Source organism: Ambystoma mexicanum, chromosome 6q (genome assembly GCF_040938575.1).
Source record: "Ambystoma mexicanum isolate Mex_15411 chromosome 6q, UKY_AmexF1_1, whole genome shotgun sequence".
Classification (NCBI taxonomy): domain Eukaryota; kingdom Metazoa; phylum Chordata; class Amphibia; order Caudata; family Ambystomatidae; genus Ambystoma; species Ambystoma mexicanum.
Genome location: NC_090937.1, coordinates 219,165,391 through 219,187,817, shown reverse-complemented (window position 1 = coordinate 219,187,817; position 22,427 = coordinate 219,165,391). Strand labels below are relative to the sequence as shown.

Sequence of the window (22,427 nt, the reverse complement as noted above, 5' to 3'; positions counted from 1 at the left end):
ATTTGGGTTGCGGTATAATTACTTAACCTTGGATATAACGACTAACCCCAAAACAAATTGTATAAATATGGTTGCATTCTATTCTGTTGAAATGCTTTCTCAATATCCAGTGAATGCACAGTTTGGGTTCTTGGCATGACACTCTTACCATGGTATTTACAGGAGCATGCAAGCATTGCCTTTGGCTGCTCTGCCAGGTAAAAATCATATTCCCACCCCCACCTATGAATTATGGATTGTGACGTTTCTAATCTGATGGCTAGCATTTTAGCAAGGATTGTCATGCCTGTATGTTGGAAAAGAGTCTCTAATTGTGTTATTGCCAGGCTTCGGTGTAACTGGTATTGCCGGATTCAAATTGCCTGATTACATTCTGGTTTAGTGCATGTTTTATCTGCATCTGTTAACATTCTTGTTAAAACAGAAGTCGCAAGCTTTACATTTTTTCCCAAATTTGCCACACAGCCGAATGAGTACAGGGGCTTTATTCACAGGGAGATTTTTGAAGGCTCATCATTTTCTGTTATGGATTAATTTCGGCTTTCTCTTCATTACGGACCACTGGGAAATATGATTGGGAGTAATGTATTATTATTTTTGCTTCCGATTTGATTTTCTGTTAATAGAGGGTCTAATAGTTTGGATTCTTGATGATTAAAGTTGGGCTTGTGTGTGGGCACCTATTTGGTTGTTTAATCAGTGGATGCCCTGAGGCTTTTTGTCTTCACCACTAGCGTCTACCCTCCTTACTCAGTGATGATTTCAAATAAAAAAGGAAGTTCTCCACTGTCCTCTCATGGTTGTTGAGGTAATTAACTGTGGCGGGTCAGAAGAAGAATATGAATTCGATTTCCATTTCACTATGCTAGTTTATTAAATATAAGGTTAAAAAAAGCTAACATTCCTTAAACTAGGGTATTCCCTGCCTAACAAATGTAACTAGGGTGCTTGTCAGTGATAGTCCAAATCAAAATGGAGTCCACTGTCCAAAAACTAAGCTATCCTGACCCTTCCACTAGTAGAACAACTAAAGCACAGGAGAATGGACTCCCTTCTGTGACGGATTTTCACTGAGTTGAGTTCAAGAGCATACCCTTGAGCCCTGATGCCTGCGGGATCTGGTGTATTATAACTGTATCTATCAAATCATACAGTTCAGATATTGGGTTCTTTAAGATTCTCTTTATTCAATGCCCACTTCTTTCCTTGATTGGGATGAGTTTCAGGGCTCAAACACTGATTCTTGTGACTTTCATTCATTCTTTATGTATCGTGATCAGGACTAATGAGCCCTCCAGCCATGATGTTAAGTCTCCTCATGTACTCTTGACACTTAGCCTATACTGGCACAAGTATCAGTGTTCCAGGAATAATTCTTACTCTTTGCATATATTACTGACACTTTGTCTTTACTGGGATAAGTATGTGTTTTCTGTTATCTCCTGTCCCCCTCGGTGTCTCCTGTTAGTTCTCCCTGTTACCTGGATTACTCGGGGATAGCGTCACCAGGCTTTCCGACAGCCGGGGGGTGCTTCTTTTCTTGCCAGGATGGTTAATGTTTTCCTTGTTTCACTGTAGTTCTGTTCACTCGGCAATACCCGGAAGTGATATCAGCATTCATGCACATTATCTGGGTTGGTGACATTGTGTTTAGGGAGTTCCTCATCCGAACAGAAGTCCTTGTCCCCAGAGAGGGAGTCTCTCCCGGTGTGGTCCTGCTTGCCTCTACCCCTAGGGAGGGTATAGCATAGCAGGCTCACCTCCCTACCTTACAGGGAGAGACTCCCCTCTGAGGAGAAGGGACAGAATCTGCAATTCGTCACATAACCTTTGTTAGGTTTCTAAGTCTCATAGCCGAAGATTTCCCAAGGTATTCTTTTGTCAGTGTTTTCATTTCCAATTGAATCTGCTGAGATTTTATTCTTTCTGCTTCATATATCCTCCTCCCTCTGTCGGTCTTTCCTGGGTACTTGGGGTTTTGTTTTACTGAGAGTTCCCCTCAAAGTATTCTTTTGAGTGCCTAAGTATGCCCCTTTACTCTTGAGGGTTTCTGTTTAGGCCAATGTTCATTCTGGATCTATTGTGTTTTCCACATCTAATAGTTAATAAAATTTGAGTGAAACCACTGTTGCTGATATTTGGGGGAGCAGCGTCTGCAAAGGAGTAGCATTTTTTTCAGTTGAATTCCATGTACAGTGTTTCTGCAGGGTGGAAGATCAGTCACGGTCTCACTAAACCATAGCCTTCATGTAGGTCCTTCACAATTTCTCTATTTTGGTTATATCTGAGTCATTGACTGCGTCTCTTGAATTGGATCCTTGGCTAAATTCCAATTTCTATGCCAAGAGGGGAGAGATTTTTTCGCCTTTCAATAAGATCTATTGTGGTGCAATGGAAAGGCAGCCACCCGTTGCTTCTTGAGTTAATACTTCACACTCTGGAGGTTCCTGCAGTGATCTTCATGGTGCGTTGTGATCATTTGGGCTTGTTCCAGAAGCCTGAATCTCACTGTCATGCATATTGTGTTACAGGAAGAGCCTGTCAAGCCTGCTTGATGGTCTTAAGTGGCGTATAACTGGTCAAGGGTCCTCTGTGTCACCACTGGGTTTTATCGTGCGCACTTGTGTGTTTTCTAAAGATCACAACAAAAGAAATGTCTAGAAGCTTTGTGATTCCTATTTACATTAAGGATTTTGACTCCACTCCTCCTAAATCTTCCAATTCCCAAAAAACGTATGTTCAGTCTATTTGTCCTCCATGGCCAGCTCCAGTTAAAGGTTTCACTTTTAAAACTGCTCCATTTGTAGCCCTGGATTTTGGCCCTGGCCTGGGTGAGCGCACACATTTCAATTACCTCGGGCCAGAAATGGGCCACACTTAAACGACCACACCGATCCCTGACAAGCTGGTGAGGCGAGAGGCTGAGTAACCTGCGCTTAATTATATTAATATAGGATTTGGGCCACTAATCTGGGTTCCTGAGAGAAAATAATGCACAATACATTGGAGGGGTGTTTTTAACCCTTGCAGACAAATATAGTATAAAACATAACATGCTTAGTATCACTTTTTGCCCCCTTTCTTAATGAAGGTAATGAAGACCATTGTTGGACAAACCTGTCGCAATGTGAATCTTAAGCAGGTACCTAATCACCTCTTCCTTTATTTACCCCATCCTGCCTTGTAATGCTTCCCACACGCGCATCCCAAGTGTGTGCAAGTGTGCTGTTGTGCGGGACACTTCGGACTGCTTCATGTTTTTCTTCAACTGTAGCTCCATGAGGAAGAGCTGTTACTACTAAGAGGCGAAATGCCTTCAGGACAAATATTTACTACTGATACCAAAGTAAATATCTTGTGAGAACATTTACTCATTGTGGCTTGTTTGCAGAGGGCGTGGGCTTGATCACTCAGGTTGTGGGCTGGGCTGTTATTGTTGTGGGCTGGGCTGTGTTATTGTTGTGGGCTGGGCTGTTATTGTTGTGGGCAGGGCTGTTATCGTTGTGGACTGGGCTGTTATTGTTGTGGGCTGTTATTGTTGTGGGCTGGGCTGGTATTGTTGTAGGCTGGGCTGTTATTGCTGTTGGCTGGGCTGTTATTGTTGTGGGCTGGTCTGTTATTGTTGTTGGCTCGGCTGTTATTGTTGTGGGCTGGGCGGAAGGGTTTGTGGGCTGGGCTCCCAAGTGTTCCCCCCTCTAACATTAGGAAAGTAAATGTGCTTCACGTTACTAACGTTTGTCTTTCACTGTTCTGTAGATCCATTGCAAGCGGAAGACCTGCCCCCTGAGCACACGGTCACAACACTTATAGTATGGTGCACGCGCATCCCAAGTGTGTGCAAGTGTGCTGTCGTGCCGTTAGGGTTAGGGCGAGAGTGTGAGGGGTGGGAAACTTGGTGATCTGTTGTTTCTGCATGGGCTGACTGGAGGCATGTTCAAGAAACACAAGGTGAGAGCTTTACCGATTCAGTGTTGTGTGAAATTAGTGAACTGGGCTTTATGGCGAGTGGTCTCCGTAGTGGTAGACTGGCTGAGCCTTACTCTCACGGTAACATGAACATTGATTCGTGGGTGTGACCCGGAAAAATCACTTACCCTGACATTCATGAATTGGATAGTGCTGAGGGTTTAGTAGATGGCTCTGGAGGAAACAAAGGTAGGGAGACGGTGTCTGACACTTCTATTCCCTCTGGTTTGTCGCCGCACAAAGGTGGCATGAACCTAGCAAATGTGAGCTCAAGCGTACAGGGCATGCAAGCGTATGCCATTCCAAAGTGGCTGAGCAGGTGAGTGGTGGGCCTGTGAGACCCTCCGGGCCTCTGTTGAAATCATCTGGGCTCCGTTGTGCCCATTAGTATCCTCTCCCCCCCGCTCCATCCTGGCTCCGTTCCCCTTCCTCCCGCCACCCCTACCCGCCCACCCCCTGTGATTGGCTCATCCAGCTTCCTGGATGGCTCTGTGCCTCGCTGCCCTGAACACCGTACTCGCCATTCCAAAGTGGCTGAGCAGGTGAGTGATGGGCCTGTGAGACCATCCGGGCCTCTGTTGAAATCATCTGGGCTCTGTTGTGCCCGTTAGCCTCCTCTTTCCCCCGCACCTCCTGCTCCATTGCGGCTCTGTTACCCTTCCTCCCGCCTCCCCTACCCGCCCACCCCCCGTGATTGGTCCAACTGGCCTTCATCACCGGTCTCCCCAGGGCAGCCCTCTGCCCGGCAGCCCCCTCGGCTAAAGGCCCCAAGGCAAAGGGTGGGTGGCTCCAACTGAAGCAGCTCCAGGAAGTGTCAGCAGGGGAAGCCAGTGAAGCCAGCAGCAGACAGACACCAACAAAACTGTAAGTGTGGCATTGGTGGGGTGTAGACCAATTACTCTACTCCAGAAAGCCCCTGCCACTCTAACTTACCTTCCCATAACGTAAACTGCCAAAGAATTACACCATGCACACCTAGAGAGATCTGAGCACCAACCTAATTCAAGGCTGGACTGTAAATGTTGTCCTGCATAACATTCTAACATAGTTGCATTACTAACAAGTGCCACTCCCAGAGACAGTAGTGAAAATTAGCCAGCCTCACTTTGAGACGGGTGTAACAATGTTAGCATTTCCCGCTCTTAGCTTGAATTGTGAATAATAGCATGCATCACACTTAGATGGAATTGTGAAAAATAGCATGTGCAACACCTAGGTGGAACTGCGAATGATAGTATGTGCCTCTCCTAGATAGAATTATGACTGGTAGCATATCCCTCACGTAGGTGCACTGTGAATGATAGCATGTCCCACTCCCAGTTGGATTTGGGAATGTCAGCATGTGCCACACTTAGACTGAATTGTGGAAAATAGCATGTCCAACTCTTAGTTCGAATTGTGAATGTTAGCTTGTGCCACATTTAGACACAATTGTGATAAATAGCATATGCCCTAATAATGTCACTGTGTTAAAGTTGAACTTAGAAAGTGTGCCCTAATAGTGTCACTGTGTTAATGTTGAACTTAGAAAGTGTGGCCTAATAGCGTCACTGTGTTAAATCTGAACTTAGAAAGTGTTCCCTAATAGCGTCACTGTGCTAATATTGAATCTAGACGGTATTCCCAACATCATCGAGTGTGCCCAATAGCGTCACTGTGTTAACGTTGAACTTAGAAAGCGTGCCTAATAGCGTCACTGTGTTAATGTTGAATCTAGAAAGTACGCCCTAATAGCATCACTGTGTTAATGTTGAATCTACAAAATGTGCCCCATTAGCATCACTGGGATAAAGTTGAACTTAGAAAGTGCACCCTAACAGCGTCACTGTTTAAAGTTGAACTTAGAAAGTGTGCCCTAATGGCGTCACTGTGTTAAAGTTGAACTTAGAAAATGTGCCCTAATAGCAACACTGTGCTAATGTTGAATCTAGACGGTATTCCCAACATCATTGAGTGTGCCCCAATAGCGTCACTGTGTTAAAGTTGAACTTAGAAGTATGCCCTAATAGCGTCACTGTATTAGAGTTGAATTAAGAAGGTATTCCCAACATCATTGAATGTGCCCTAATAGCATCACTGTGTTAAAAGTTGAATTTAGAAGATATTCCCAACATCATTGAGTGTGCCTGGTCGCATACACTTTACTGATTGCCACAATATCACACTACTACGCTTACTCTATCCTATACACCACCATTCAACTAGAACACAGCAGTACGATGACACATTCGGTAAAGCTGTTCTCATACTAACATGACTCATCAACCCACCATCCTAATAAAACACAGCTAGCTAGCACATACCGCCTAGCTTAGTCGTCTCCTCAGGCCTAACACAGCCAGAACTCAGACTGGATGTCCACCCTCCACACTGAACACATTCAACTGATCTACTCAGCCCCACACTTACCGCTAAGAAGCAGCTATCAGGCAAACAACCACACCAGCTGCACACATACCTGGTGCGCCCATCGCACTTTACGACTCTTTCTCTCACTCAACTGACTTGAACTGCAGTTCCGGAGGGTGTTCAACCTACCAGCGCTTTGAGATCATACCAATGATACATAAGGCGCTATACAAATGCAAAATAACATAACATAACAATGCAGTAACACTGCATGTGCTATGAACTCTAAAATGGGGGATAACAAAAGGGTCTACATGACACAGAATCATGCAGATACAATATGGTACTGCACTGCATGTCTCCCGCATGCGGTAACAGTAAATGAGTTTGGGGACAATACCATTGGTAATACCGCCCAACTCTCAATCATACCCAAAATAAAGAGCAGAGGAACAAATGAAAAAAAAATAGCTATGCAGAATATGTTATAAAAGACACCTTGGATACCAGTGATGAATAATCAGCCATTGGAGAATCGCTTTCAAGATGTTTTTATCATGCCCTTTAACGACGTGGAGACTAAATCGTGCCTCTTGCATTCCCTCACCCTGTCACCCTGTGGGGGGAAAGGCAGAGACATCATTTGGGGGTCGCCAGGGGTCGCAACAGTGACCCGTGAGGTCTCCCTTGCTACCCCTGTTTCAGGCACACTTCAGGGGGTGAGTCACTGATTTAGTCTGTTCTTAAACACCTCAACTCAGGCTTTCATTCTTCTGAAGTTGCTAAATGAGTACCAGCACAGGTTGGGTGATATTGTATGTATATTTGTTCTATATAAAGCGCTTAAGCGTACGTGCTATATAATAACACATCATTATCATTTGGCCTTGGACGTCTGCTTGCATTCACAGTAATTGTAACATTGGCCTATACACACTGATCCTAACCATACATATTGCAATCCATTCTTGTATGAAATGTATATCACATTACAGTGATATTGTGACCATATTTTTCGTAGTGTACTTAGGAACAATGCTATGTGATGCCACTTCCTGTTTTGTCAAGGGGTGAAAGGTTGTGTTACATCGCTTCCTATGATGTCACTTCAGGGTGGGGTCCTTCCTGTGATGTCATCAGTGGTCAAGGGTTGTGTGATGTCACTTCCACTACCCCAGGCATTTTGGTGAAATGACATCCCTGTGGTTGCTGGTTGCCTAGTGTGGGGCAGCACTCTCCTCCTCTAGAGATCAGAAAGGGGTAGGCAGTATTCTGATTGTGCACTACTGTAGTGGCACGCCTGTCACGCTTTCATGTGGTCTAATGCTCTAAGCAGGGGTGGACTGGCTTATAGGGAACTCTGGAGAGTTCCCAGTAGGCCTCTGCACCCTGGGCTTTATTTGTGTGGTAACCTGTTTTTTTTCCAAATGTTCTCATAGGAAAACGGTTGGGCTTGTGTAACGGGGGCCACTTTGAAAATTATTTTCAGGGCCTCTTTTGCTTCACAGTGCACCACTGGCTGCAAGGCATTTGCACACGATGAAACGTGCTTCTTGCTGAAAGTGCTGAATTCTGCAGGACCCGATGCTCGACGTGCATCCAGCATGAAATGACATGAGTCATCTTGCACGAGTCCAAGCCAGTCTCTCAAAGAAGGTGCAGCAGATATTGGAGTGAAGGTATCAAGATGAAATTCACGAGGCGCAGGAAGCGCCTGAAAGAAAGTGGTGGGTGCACCACTGCACAAGGCTCAGTTTAAAAGGGGCAGCCTGCGCTTGAAAGAAGGGGTAGCGGTCTACAATGCCCAGCCATTGTTTAAAAGAAGGTGTTCAATCCGGCACTGTCTGAGGGCCAATCCATGAACTACCCTATATTTGGTAGACATTGGGTCTGATCGTGGGTTTGGAGGTATTACACCATGTAATACCCCCAATCTAATTTCCTCTTACCGCATGCGCTGATTACCGAGTGGCTTGAGAGGTCCGCATGATTACAAGTCACGCGGACCGCACTTATTTTGAAGTCCCAAAGGATCTGGTACTTACTGAATACGGACTACCATGCTCGGTAATTACCGCATGCGATACTGGTTTTGTGTGGCAGTAAAATCTGCCACTTAAAACCACCCGGTAAAATGAGTTTCATTAATGGAATTCATCTGGCACAGAGGTAAAAACCCAGTAATGGTAATTACCAGGTGCTTACCACTGCAGCCAAATTTGTAATCTGGTGCAAAGTAGCCAATGTTTACTGAAGCAGAAGGTTACAGTGCTTCGATACCTAGGGTTCTAGATTTCTGGAAAATCTTCCAATGGGTGGATTTCTGTATTTTCTTCTAATTTAGTTTTTTTATGTATAGTACATATTTTCCTCTTTCCATCACATTCCCCTGAAATGTCCACGGTATCTTGTTCTTGTTTTCAATTGTGCAATTGAAAAAAAGTACACATCCATTTGGAGAATTATATACCACTTCACGAGCTTCATGTGGAAATAGTAAATTAAGTTAAATCATTCCCTCTATTTTTGAGTGAAGAACCTCAGGTCTTTCTCCTTTATCACTGACTCACAGCTGTGGTAAATTTCCCATAATCACTTTCTTCATATCTGCATTTTCACTGAGGGCAATTCCAATGGGAATACCCTTTTCAGGGTTGAAACTTTGACACCCTAAATTGTCTACTAGAATTTTATTTGGGTCGTCAGTGACTTCCACTTGTGCTGCATAATCCAAAGGTAGACCTCATCACATGAGCTCGTCATTAACACTGATAAATGCAACAGTGTAAATCCTGGAACACAAACCCCCTTCATCAACTGCCACTCAGCTGTGGACAGGTTTGGGCTGACCTACAGGGCAATGGCCAAAGCGCAGGCCCAACATGCTAGTTCGGCCCACTTCTTTTGATCAATGTGGGACACTTTTTTGGCCGAAGCAGGCCAGTTTGCTGAGTTGCCTTGCGCTGTAACTAGTAGTTTGGGACCAGTGTTACTGAAGAAATATTCTTTTAAAATGACCAACTTGCAGCTACATTGTACCAAAAACTTCTCCTTGGGTAGTCCTTGAACATTCCATCACAAAAGAAAGAAATGGCCTATTGTGACTGCGGGCCACTGTTTCATTGAGACGGAGCCAGTTGTATGCCCCATTGTGACCCCGGTTGTGTTTGGTAGCATTAAGTGTAATTCAATGCCTTTTCCCTATCATCAAAGTCTTTGGGATCACAACCAAGTCTCGAAACAGATTTAGCTGATTTTGATAATCGGTCACAAAACACACCTTATGAAAAATATCACTATCGAAAAGAAAGGGCTTTTTGGTATTTTGCACAATCCAAACTTCGTGAAGAATTATCTTGGGCCATATAAGGATATTTTACATACATCTTGCAACTAGTGTATGTTCAGAGTGAATCTGATCCAAACCAGATACCTTCTGAAATCGGATTAAGAAATGAGGCATGCCTTCCTTGCTTTTTTTCTGTTAAAATAAATATTTGTTTTAAAACCTCACTCTTGTTCTAATAATAATTCTGTTGTGATATCTCCTAATGAGTCATTAATTAGCATGCAAGTGAAAGGGTGTCTTATGTTGTAATCACAGCAATCAAAGACACGCATCCCAGCTTCTCTTTTGTTGTTAATTGAGGTTTTTCTGAACTTTCATTCTGGGGTAGAACGTCAAGGTATTTGCATCCATTTGAGATCTCCATGTGGTCTGTCGGTTTACATGTGGACGGACTCAGGCAGGGCGGAGCAGGGACTAAGAGGAGGGAGTTGGGCTTGAGGAGGCTGAGAGGTCTCCTTAGGCGAGAGCAAGGGGAAAGTGTGTCCAGAAGAGGAGGTAAGGATGGGCAAGGGAGGTGGGAAGCCTGGAAAGAAAGGAGGGGTGGAGGAAAGGGAGAAGAGGGGAAAGGTGACATCTGTGAGATCCTCATCTGTGGAGGAGGGGAAAGGGGGAAATGGGGGACGGCTTCGCAGCAGGTCTCCTCAGAGGAATAATGAAGGAGGGTTGGTTCAGGACTTCTCAGGGTCGGAGTGTCAGGAAAAAAGTGATTTGGAGGAGCTGGGGGCTTTGGAGAGTGGTGTGTTGGAGGCTGAAAAGATGCAACATGATAGTGTGTGGAAGGTGGTATTGAAACCTGATAGTCGCGAAAAGACATTTTTGGGGGTGAATCCATTGGAAATTGCTAGATGGATAGAGGCAGCTGTGGGGGAAGTTACTCGGGTGTTAGTAGTGGCTGGGGGTCGGTTGCTAGTGGAGGGAACGAATGCTAATAACAAAGCTAAGATTTTGGAAGTGCGTTGTTTGGGTAGACATGCGGTACATGCGATTGATCAGAGTGGTGTGTCGTGTAAGGGGGTGTTGTATGGAGTGCCGGTGACTGTAAATATGTCTGAGATAGAAGATAAATTAGTGGATGTTGGGGTGGTGGAAGCGTGGAGGTTGGGGAGGAGAGATGCACGTGGGGATGTAATATCTACGACAGTAGCAGTGAGATTTGCGAGGAAGGAGTGTCCGGAAATGGTGGAGTTGGGTTATCAGAGGTTCCGTGTGAAAGCTTATGTAGCGATGCCAATAAGGTGTTATAAGTGTCAACAGTTTGGGCATATGGCGAGAGTATGCAGGAATGAAAGACATTGTGGGAGGTGTGGAGGGGATCATGACATTAAGGAATGCAAGGTGGAGACTCCGATGAAGTGTGTGAATTGTGGGGGAGGGCATTCTACTGCGTTTAGGGGGTGTGAGAGTCACAGGGTTGCGAGAGAGGTGGTGCAGGTTAGGGCGGCGGAAGGTTTGTCGTATGCAGAGGCCGTAGCAAAGGTGAAACCGGCACGGGCAGCAAGTGAGGTGAGTGCGAAAGAGTTGGTAGTGGAAGAGGGTGTGGGAAGGAAGAAAGTGATGGGTGAGGTGAAAGGCAAAGAAATGGTGATTGTTTCGAAAACAGAGTTTATGTGTTTCATAGTGAGTGTGCTGGAGTTGGTTCAAAGGAATGCTTCTATCAGTGTGTCGGATCTTACGAAAGGAGTGGTGGAAGCGGGGAGGAGGTATTTGAGTGTTGTGGATGTGGTGGAAGAGGATGTATTTAAGATGGTTGCTAAAATGCGGAAGCAGAGTGGGATTCCGGCATGAGGATATTGCAGTGGAACGCGAGAAGTTTGTTGAGAAATGGACAGGAGTTAAAAGCGGTGTTGTGCGGGGAACTGAATGTTGATGTGGTTTGCATTCAGGAGACGTGGTTGAGGAGTGATCTGAGGTTTGTGATACCGGGTTTTGAGTTGTTTCGTAAGGATAGGTTGGAAGGGAGGGGGGGGGTGTGGCTCTAGCGGTTCGAAAGGGGTTGGTAGAAAGAGAGATTGTGGTGGATGGAGAAGTAGAGGTGATCGGGGTGGGGATACAGGTAGGAGGATCGGAGATTTTGGTGCTGAATTATTATAATCCGTGTGAGGTGGTGGAAGTGGGTGTGCTGTCTGAAGTGATAAGGGGACATGTGGGATCTTGTGTTTTGTGTGGTGATTTTAATAGTGCCAACACGTTGTGGGGTAGCGATCGGACAGATACAAATGGGGAAATGTTGGAGGACATGGCGGATGAATTGAGACTGGTTTTGCTGAATGATGGTTCAGGTACGCGGCTGGATGTGAGGACTGGGAAGTTGTCGTGCTTGGATTTGACTTGGGTGTCTGCTGCTATAGCGGGTGAATGTGATTGGGAGGTGCGTGTGGAAGGGGACATGGGGAGTGATCATTCTGGTATCTTGGTGACTGTAAGGGGTGAGGTAGGGATCAGGCCACGGATGACTGGGAGAAGGTTGAATTTTAGGAAGGCTGATTGGGAGATGTATAAAAGAGTGTGTCAGGAAGTGATTGTTTCTCGAGGTAGAGATGAGGGGGTGGATGAATGGAATGAATATTTGGTGCAGGGAATGAGAGCAGCGTCTGAGGCGGCAGTTCCAGAGATTGAGAAGGGGAAGAGTGGGAAGATTGAGGTACCTTGGTGGACGGTTGAATGTTCGAGAGCGGTGGCGGAACGTAAGAAGGCTAGGGCCAGGGCGGTAAGGTCAGGAATGATAGTAGATTTGGTGACATATAAAAAGGCTAAAGCTAAGGCGCAGAGAGTAATTCGGGAACAAAAACGTGGTTATTGGAGGGGTTATTGTGGGTCCTTGGGGAATGAATCCGGTGTGGGTGAGGTATGGAAACAGTTCAAGCGGATGTCTGGATTAATGAGATCACAGGGTGGAATGTCAGTGTTGTTGAAAGGAGAAGAGGTGATTAGTGAGGATGGGGAAAAGGCGAATTTGATGGGGGAGTATTTTGCGGAGGTGCACAGTTCGGGGAATTTTCCAGAAGCAGTGAAGTTACGAATGGGTGTGGTAGAGGAGGAGATGCGGGAGGTGTTGGCAAATGTTGGGCCTTGGGAAGAGCAATATGAGGCCCTGTTTTCGATGTTGGAGTTGGATGGTGCGATCAGGAAGGGGAAGTGGTCAAGTCCAGGGGTGGATGGTGTTATGTATGTATTTTTGGAGAAGTTGCCGGTAAAATGTAAGTTGGAGGTATTAGCTTTGATCAATGAGATTTGGAAGAGTGGTGTTTTGCCGAAGATGTGGAAAAGAGCGATTGTGGTGGCGATTTTGAAGGGTGGAAAGGTTCCAACGGAGTGTAAGTCATATAGGCCGATTGCGTTGACTGTTGTGATGTGTAAAGTTATGGAACGGATGGTGGTTGAGCGATTGGGGTTTTATTTGGAGTCGAATGGGTGTTTGAGTGATTTTCAGAGTGGGTTCAGGAAAAATCGGTCAGTGGCTGATCCATTAGTGAGATTAGTGACTGGGGTGGAAGAGGCAATATGTGATGGAGAGTTGGTGGGAGCGTTCTTTTTGGATTTGGAAAAGGCTTACGATATGGTGTGGAAGAGTGGGTTGTTGGTAAGATTGTTGGAGGTGGGTGTGAAGGGGAGGATGTTTCGGTGGATAAGGGCATTTTTGGCGGATAGGACCTTTCAGGTGAGAGTGAGGGGGGTGCTGTCTGAAGTTTGGAAGATGGAAAATGGGACACCGCAGGGAAGTGTGATTAGTGCAATGCTGTTTAATGTGATGGTGGATGGACTGATTCGGGCTATGATGGGATTCGGGTGTCAGGTAGATTTCTTTGCAGATGATGGTGTGGTATGGGTAAGAGGGCGGAGTTTGTTGATGGTGCAGAGTCGCTTGCAAGCTGTGATAGTACGCATGGAGGAGTGGTGTGGGAAATGGGGCTTTTCGGTGTCTGTGGAAAAAAGTGTGAGTATGGTGTTTTCAAGGAGAAGAGTGCAGCAGGAGTTGAACTTGGTTTTGAAAGGTGTGAGGGTGAAGAGTGTGAAGGAGTTCCGGTACTTGGGGGTGATTCTAGATAGAAAGTTGAATTGGAACATGCAAGTGAATGGAGTGATGGACAAGTGTAAACGCAGGTTGAATTTGTTGCGGGCGGTGACTGGGAAAGAGTGGGGTGCGCAGCAGAAGTGTTTACGAATGTTATATAAGGGATTGATTTTGAGTGTGCTAGATTTTGGATGTCAGGTGGCAGTGGGTTTCACAAAGAGTCAGAAGTTGCGGTTGGATAGGGTGCAGGCGAGAGCGTTGAGAGTGTGTTCGGGTGTGATGAGGTCCTCTCCAATGAATGCGGTACAGGTACTTGTGGGGGAGATGCCATTGGGATTGAGAAGGGATGTGTTGAATATGAGGTGGTGAATGAAGTGTAGTGCGAAGAGTGTGGCTCATCCGGTACGTGAATGTTTGCGGTATAATTGGAGGTTTGACTATTATGGGGATCGGTGGAGGAGTAAAGGGGGCACTTTGGGGTTCCATATGTGGGAGAAGGGGGTGCAGTGGGGTGTGGGCGAGTTGATGGTTGTGAAAGATATGGATCTGGTGAGGTGTCCGCTGTGGATGATGAGGTCTCCTAAGGTGTGCTTAGAGTTGACGAGTGTGGTGTCAAAGAAGCGGGGATTGCGGGGTGAGATCAAAGATTTGGGACAGGCATATGTGAAAGGGAAAGATGGGTGCAGGGTGTTCACGGATGGTTCAAAGGATCCGGTATCTGGAAGAGTGGGAATGGCGTATTATTTGGAAAGCACTGGGGAGTATAAAGTGGGGCGTCTGACGGATGATGTGTCAATTTGTACGGCTGAGTTGGTGGCGATTGCAATGGCGATTGAAAAGGTATGCGAGTTGAGGTTTGAGAAAGTAGTGGTATTTTCAGATTCATTGAGTGGGTTGCAGGCGATTGTGGCAGGGGATGGTGATAGGAAGGATGTGATTTTGGATATCAGGAGAAAGATTGATCGGTGTGTGCGTGGGGGGATGGATCTGGAGTTGGCATGGGTCCCAAGTCATAGCGGCATTCTGGGAAATGAGTTAGTGGATCTGGCGGCGGGTGAGGGTATGAGAAGGGAAGCAGTTGATGTAAGGTTGCCTTTGAGTGTGGATGAAACGAAGGCAGTGATGGTGAGGCGGGTCATGGATGAGTGGCAGGAAAAGTGGGAGAGTGGGGTGAAAGGTAGGTGGATGTTTGGTATTCATGAGAAAGTGTCAGTAAAGGTAGATCCGGGAAGCCTAGAATGGAGGAGGGGAGAGGAGGTGATGTTGAATCGATTGAGAATAGGGCATGTGGGGCTGAATGAATGTCTGTTTAGAGTGGGGAAGCGAGAGTCGAAGGATTGTGCGGTGTGTGGAGTGCCTGAGACTGTGGAACATTTTCTGTTTAGGTGTGAGAGACATGCTGTAGAGAGAGAATTGATGAGGGTTCGATTGTCTGCGCAGGGTATGACTGAGTTGAGTGGGAAGACTTTGTTGGGAGGTGACGGGGTGAGTGGCAGGAGGAGGAGTAGTGTGTTGTTGGATTTTGTGAGGCAGACAGGGCGGTGGGAGGAATTGTGAATTTTACGTGGGTTGAATGCTGAATGGTGGATAGGTGCACATCATCCAATTGGATGGGGAAGCGCCTGCGTGGGTCCGTCCACGCCTACTCTAATTTAAAGAAAGAAAAAAAGAGATCTCCATGTTTGTTTGGGATCCAGCTGCACTTTACAAGGGTGATTTGATTTCCAGTCATCTGATTCTGACTTGTGCACTTGGCTATTCTACAGGTGCACCCCAACTGCGTTGTCGGACCTCAGCGTAGTGTGACACTCAGGTGGGCTACTCTCACGGTGCAGTCTCAGGGGCATTTGGGCCAGAGGCTGCAATACCCAACTCACTCAATCAATTAATGGTGATAGCCATCTTAAAAGATTGGTCCCCATCAAAAACGGTGCCTTGTGGTTTGCAGTTACCAACAGTGGATGTCTGAGTTTGTATTTGTGTATCATGATAGCTATGTCCTTTCAAAAGCATATGGGCAAGAAAGGCCACACAGTATTGCTACAAATGGCCACATTCATGCAAGGTAGTTCAGGCTCCCATGATCTCCCTCATTGATGGGGGAAACTACCTCTTAACCATGCTCATAGCCATGCATCTGACCCTCCTCAAGTCTGTCCGCCACGCAGCAGCCCGGCTCATTATTGGTTCCTGCTAATTCGACCACATCTCTCCTAACCAGCTTGAGATTCCCTGGCTCCCCCTCCCCACAAGGATCCTGTTCAAAACTGTTTACACCGTCGAAAAAGCAGTCTTAAACAGCACACTAACAAACAAGGTGGGTAAGGCATACACCATGGTAGGCTGCGTCACCTCCCGCAGCAAATCAATCAAAAGGTTCGAGTCAAAGCTAACCCTCAACGAGAAGATCCAGAAACAGTCCTTCTCCTACCATCCACACAACACTAAAAAGTGGCTTATTTCATCAAAACCTTCTGCATGACTAAGGTCATGCTTTCCACCCCTCTGGCATCAGTACTGCACTACCGTGCAAAAATGCCATGCCCTACGCTGGCTTTCACATGTTGCAATGTGCTCCACTGCTCTCAATCTTGGTTTGCGGTATTAACAATAAAATGATTAAATGAAATAAATACCCCATGAAATCCCTCTATTGGGATCCCGCACCCATCCACATTGTACACTGGACCAGCTTCTGGTTGCATTTTGAAGTGGTGTCCCTTCTCTATTTCAACATTTATTGATTCAAGAAGTCTTTTAGTCATAATTGTCACTTGACCCCCTGTGGCAACTAATGCAAAGGCCTGACATTGCCCCTGCATGCTAATGGGTGCATAATACCAGTCTTTAACAGTTTGCAGAGTACACAAGAAATGTGAATAGTTACTCAGTTCAGTACTAACCTTTCTCATTCTTGCCATGCTCCTTGCAAGACACAGTGGCCTGTGAAAATAAGGCTTATTTATTTTCTTGGCTGCATCCTGTGCCGAGAGTCCATATTTCCTTTGCTTGCAATAGCAATTTGAGCACATAGCGATGTTCTTGGGATTATCTCTGCACTCTGCTTTTTAAGCTCTTCTTTGTCTTCACATAACTATTTACTATGGGGCTCTGGGGGAACAACATCAAAGTAACTTTTCTGTCTTCTTGTTTCTGTACAACTTCACCGATGACACCCAAATCCTCATTCCACTCTCAGGTAATCACGCACAAGACTCACTCCTGGTTAACCAAATTTACTCACTCATTCAAAACTGGATGGCCAATAATAGCCTTTGTCTCAATGACGACAAAAAGGAGCTCCTCATACTAGGCTCCTCCAGCAAAATCGATTCCCTTGAGCACGCTTTCAATTCATTGACCATCGATGGCACCATAACCCCCATTCTTAAACAAGTCAAGACCCTGTGCGTTTACTTAGAACCAACACTATCCATGTCTAAACAAGTAAACACATTAGCCTCGTCCACCTCTTACACTGCCAAACTCATCTCCCTTAGCCGCAAATTCCTCTCAGCCAACAACTGCGTTACTCTAGCCAGAGCACTCATACTGTCTAAGCTAGACTATTGTAACATCCTGTTCCTTGGCACCTCCAAAGCCAACATAGCCAAACTTCAACTCATGCAGAACAAGGCTCTCAGAGCAGCCCTAGGCGTGAAAAAATCTGAACATATCTCTTACACCAGAAGAGACCAACACTGGCTCCCTATCCAAGCCAGAATCTTATTTAAAGCCCTGAGTATCACTCACAAATGCATGGCCAACAAAGCACCTAAATACCTCAACAACACAGTCATCAAGAAGCCCCAGACCAGACTGCCCAGATCCAATCAGATCCAATAAAAACGCATACCTTGAAACCCCCAGACACAAAAGAGAGAAAGCAGGGGGCAGTAGCTTCAAAATACTGGCTCCCAGACATTGGAACGCTCTACCCTCCCACATTATGAACGAAACATCCCTCCCAAAATTCAAAAGCTCTTTGAAGACTTGGCTATTCAACAAATACTAACTGAACCAGAGTACCAATCGGCTCCAATTAACTGTACATAGCTGACTGTTCTGTATATTGTTGTATATTATTGACTGTTTATTCCTGTGTACTTCTGTGTTCGCATTTAAGATTGCATTCCCCCATTGTCTGTAACTACGCTGTGATACCCCGGGGTCTAGGCGTATAACAAATGTAATAAAATAAATAAATAAAATAAATGCATGGCAGACAGATTTCAAGAACATAAGGCATTTGCTTGTGCACCATCAAACGAGTCTAGTAATCGCTAATTCCGATTATCCAAAAGCTATGAGTTATTTGGCAATTGCCTAAAGAAGAATGGCTTAGCTATCTATCTATCTATCTGATCTATTTCTCTGGGATCAATCTAGGTGACACCTACCAGTGAACCTGGCTGGATAGTGTCGTCCAATCCCATCTGGCCTTCCACCCCCTTCTACTCCCCCTTCAGCGTCCAGTTACCTCAGGGTTAGGTGCGTGATATAAATAATAAACAAATACAAAAAACACAAAAAAATACTCCTTTCCTTGATGTTCTCTACTCTCCTCACTTCCTTTCCCCCCCACTCCGCCCCCCTCTGTGATATCTCTTTCTCCTACGTGCATGCTACTTTGCCCTGCACCTCTGCTACTTCCCCGCACCTACAACCCTGACTTCTAAACACACACTTGTCCTACCTCCACACCACTACACTCCTCCACCACACCCCTATTACTCCAACCTCTCCTCTACCCCACCTCCCAACTGCATACCACTACTACTCCACCTACACACCCCTACAACTCCACCTACACACCCCTACTACTCCCACCTCTAGTTTACAAAACTCCCATTGCCAAACCTCTACTACTTGACCCACCTTCTCCTCAATCCCTCTCGACTAGTCCTTGGCACTTAAGAGGTTAAAAAAGGAAAGTGGTGCTTAGAAGCACTTTTTTTTCTAATATTCCTTTGAAAGTGTGTTGTAATGCAACTTACCCATTTGTGTGAACTGACAATTGGCTTTTCTCTTTTTTTCTCGTTGTTTATGTAGGTGGAACCTGGGTCTTCCTGTGCTGTGTTTGGATTGGGAGGAGTTGGTCTGTCTGTTGTCATTGGCTGCAAGTTAGCTGGAGCATCCAGGATTATTGGTATTGCCAACAGAAAGTCCCACTTTGCAAAAGCTAAAGAAATGGGAGCCACTGAGTGCATCAGCCCCAAGGACTACAACAAGCCCATTCATGAAGTGCTGTGTGACATGACAGACGGGGGAGTCGACTACTCCTTCGAATGTGTTGGGAACGGTGATGTAGTGGTAAGTGTAAAGTACAACAACTAGTAAAATAATATTGTAACTACGCTACAAGTGTATGCACTTAGTGGCACATATAGATTACACACCAAAGGGTTAATTCTCAGAATAGGTATTTTTTTGTGGAAGAAAAAGAAATAAAAAAGGGAGGACAATGTGACACTCAAAATGCGATTTAGTTACCTTAGATTATTTTAGAATTAATCATTTTTCGAATGGAAGGCCCTAAATCTTGCCTTTGCCAAGTTGGCCCTAGACCAGCCGTATTTTTCTTTATTAGTATGTATGGTTAACCTATTCTTTATACATTCATCAAAAACCTTAAATACCATAAAACATCAACATATATCACAACACAATTATTCTCAATTTGCCAAAAGAATTCATTCAATTTCATATCAGTCTGATACATTCCAATCTCTTTTGTATAATTGACAAAAGTTAAGCATGGAAATATTATTGCACTATCATCACCTCGCATTATTCTTCTCCAAATCAAAAGAGTTTCTCCTCATCAATCCCATACGCAGAACAAAATAAATACAATTGTCTCTGTACAAGTAGAATATGATATTGCAATAAAAAGTCTTTCAAAGTTTCCAAAAACGGTTTTTTGCTTTTAAAATACAAACACATTCTGTGGGTAATTCATGGAATAAATGTGCGCCGAAATTAGTGGTGCAAGCGTGAAAAAGCCGGCGGATGCGTGCGAATCGCACACGTGCGATTCATGGAAGGTCCTGCGTGTGTTTTCCCCTTGATCTGCTCCAAATCCACGGGTGGCGCACACAGGCGCATACCTCACTGCAACATCTCGAACGCTGTGCACGACGCGCACAGCGAAAGCGCACGACGTGTAGCGCACACACCAAAAGTGGGCAGAACACGGGGCGGAACACGCGGAATGGGGAACAACACGTGAAAATGAGGGCGTAACTGGGGAAGTACTGCTGGGAAATACACAGAACGCCCACACGCACGTGAACTACACGTATTCAAGGAATCGAATAGGGGAAACATGCGCATGCCAAAAGACACACAGAGGCATAAACACGTCTGCCACACAAAGGCAGGCGGAAGCGTCCCTTCGCAGTATGAAAGGGCGCACAAACAACAAACACTTATATACAGCTATGATGAATGTCCCATTCTGTGGCCCCTTAGGAGAAATGACGTGTCACGCAATGCTCAGGCATCCCAAAAAAGCAAGAACAAGAGATACGCGACCCCTGTAGCCCATGTACGTGTTAAAACACACATGCAGTACGCTGTGGCAGCCAGGAACACAAAAAATGCGTACGTGATCAACATGCAGGCTAGTATGTCCAAAAACAAGGGGTACGCGGCTAACAGGGACACCCGCAGTAGGAAAAATAGCATGTGCGACTCACCGTCTGCCTTGCGTGTAGAAGATGAACACATAGCCAACACCCACGCCAAAAGAAGAAGTATGCACTGTAGCCGCTGTGAAGTAATCGCGTGTGAACCCCAACGTCTGGAAAACACACGCACCGCTTTCCACGAAAAGCACGTACAGAGCGATGGAAACCCACGTCGGACCTTCAACCCATAGCGAGGGAAACGCCCCCGCGCACGTTACGTCACCTACGTGCCTACGCGCTAAGGGCCTTTCCTCAAAATTCACGCAAACGTGCTGTTTTTCACATGCCAAATCACTCCGTATCATGCTGGCCACGCGACAACACTTGGAAGACCACGCTCCTGCCCAGAAGGCCGAATTACTGCCCCCAGAGCCCCAAGCAGCCTCCCACGAACCATCTGCTGCTGCCTGCCTGCCTGCTGCCACCGTGCCCTGCCATTTGGTGCCTGCACATCTGCCATCTGCAGCGGTCCAGTTGCTGTGACCACCCCTGCTGGAACAGAAGACTCCCGACTGGTGTTCCATCACTCCACAGCCCAGCCCCAGGACCCAGTTGCACACCCACACCTGCCTCGGGGGTTGCCATGTCCGACACAACACCTTCCGGCACCAGTGGCAACCCCCCAGTAGAGAGGCGAAGGGCTACCAGCTTCAGTGAAAAGGAAGTTGGTATCCTGGTGGAACAAGTTCTGGTGCATTTTGATGCCCTCTTCACACCATTGCGTGCCGACAAGGAAGGACGGAAGAGGATCTGGAAGGACATAGTGGGTGCCATCAACACAGAGGGGGTGGCACATCAAACACGTCCAGGACCCTCAAGAAGGCCCCAGCGCCTCTTGGAGGCAGCGGATGCAGTGGGGCACCGGGTCCAGCTTTCCACCCAGCAGATGAGGGTCCTGGAGCGCATTCACCCAGTGCTTCACCACCAGATCCTCAGGATGCAGGCCCGTCTGTAGTCGAGCGGTATGTGCCCATGCATTCACATTTAAAACAGTGCATGTTGCAGTGTGCTGGTAGTTAGGTACTTGGCTGCATGTGTGACATGGGTCAGGTATGGATGTGTGTGTGCAGGGACATGATGGTGCTGCATGTGAGTCCAGACAGGCGTGACCCACATGGATGGTGTATGTGTTACAATGCATCATGCGGAGCAGCATGCAGAATGCACAAATGTATGCATGCCTTTGTCTGTACTTTGACATGTTTGGGGTGTGAGAGATGTGTGCTGCTGTCACGGACATGCATGATGTATGGATGCATCACAAATGTTCGTGATGATGTGTTGATTCACTGATACATCCTAGTCATCCTTGTATCCACTGTCTCTGTGGGTATACGGCGCCGAGGCAGGGCACATGCACGACGGCGCCGGGGGATTCCATATGCCCGGATGCCGTCATGGTGGCAAAGGCAGTTGCGTCAGAGACAGCAGCAGGCTCAGCGTGGGAGGCATCATGGCTCTGGGCCATCAACACGCCGAGGGCAGGCATCGGCCGAGGGGCAGGAGGAGCCCGAACTGGGAGTGTCTTCCGTGTGGCAGCGGTTGGGCCATCAAATAGATGCGGAGAGGCAGCGGGTGGAGAGGGCACGGCTCAGGATGGTCAGGGCGGAGAACTCCATGCACCGGGCTTTCAGGCGGGCGTGGGGCTTCGAGGAAACTCGCATGAAATTGAGGGATTCCATGGCTGCATCCCTGCGAGACCTCGAGGAGTTCGATGATGCCCTGGCCCGGAACATCAGTAAATGAGCCGTGGGACTGGCCCGCCGCCTTTGTAAATAGTTTTGTAGGTGTAGGTTTCCTTTCTTTCTTATTTTTCTTTGGGGAGCATGGACTATGCCCCGCCTTTTTGTAAATAGTTGTTTATTAGGTAGGTTTTTTGTTAGGTTTCCTTTGGATTGTCGGGCTCATGGACCCTTGATTTTATATTTGTACATAGCTAAGGACCAGATTTTACTGTATTATTTTTACCATAGAGGAATGGTTTGCTTTTTTTGGAACTGGATTTTGCTTTATGGAAAGACGCTTTTCAGCCATTTTACTTTGGATTAAATTGATTTCA

General features: G+C 46.3%; 1 protein-coding gene across 2 annotated transcripts in view; it reads left to right on the top strand.

Moving 5' to 3' along the window:
* LOC138515904 (alcohol dehydrogenase 1-like) overlaps nucleotides 1-22,427 on the top strand; it is a 474,385-nt gene that overhangs the window by 293,705 nt on the left and 158,253 nt on the right. For both annotated transcript variants that reach the window (XM_069630666.1, XM_069630665.1), the window contains exon 6: nucleotides 18,729-18,989. In XM_069630666.1, the coding sequence (XP_069486767.1) occupies nucleotides 18,729-18,989 (261 nt within the window). The remainder of the gene's footprint in view (nucleotides 1-18,728; nucleotides 18,990-22,427) is intronic.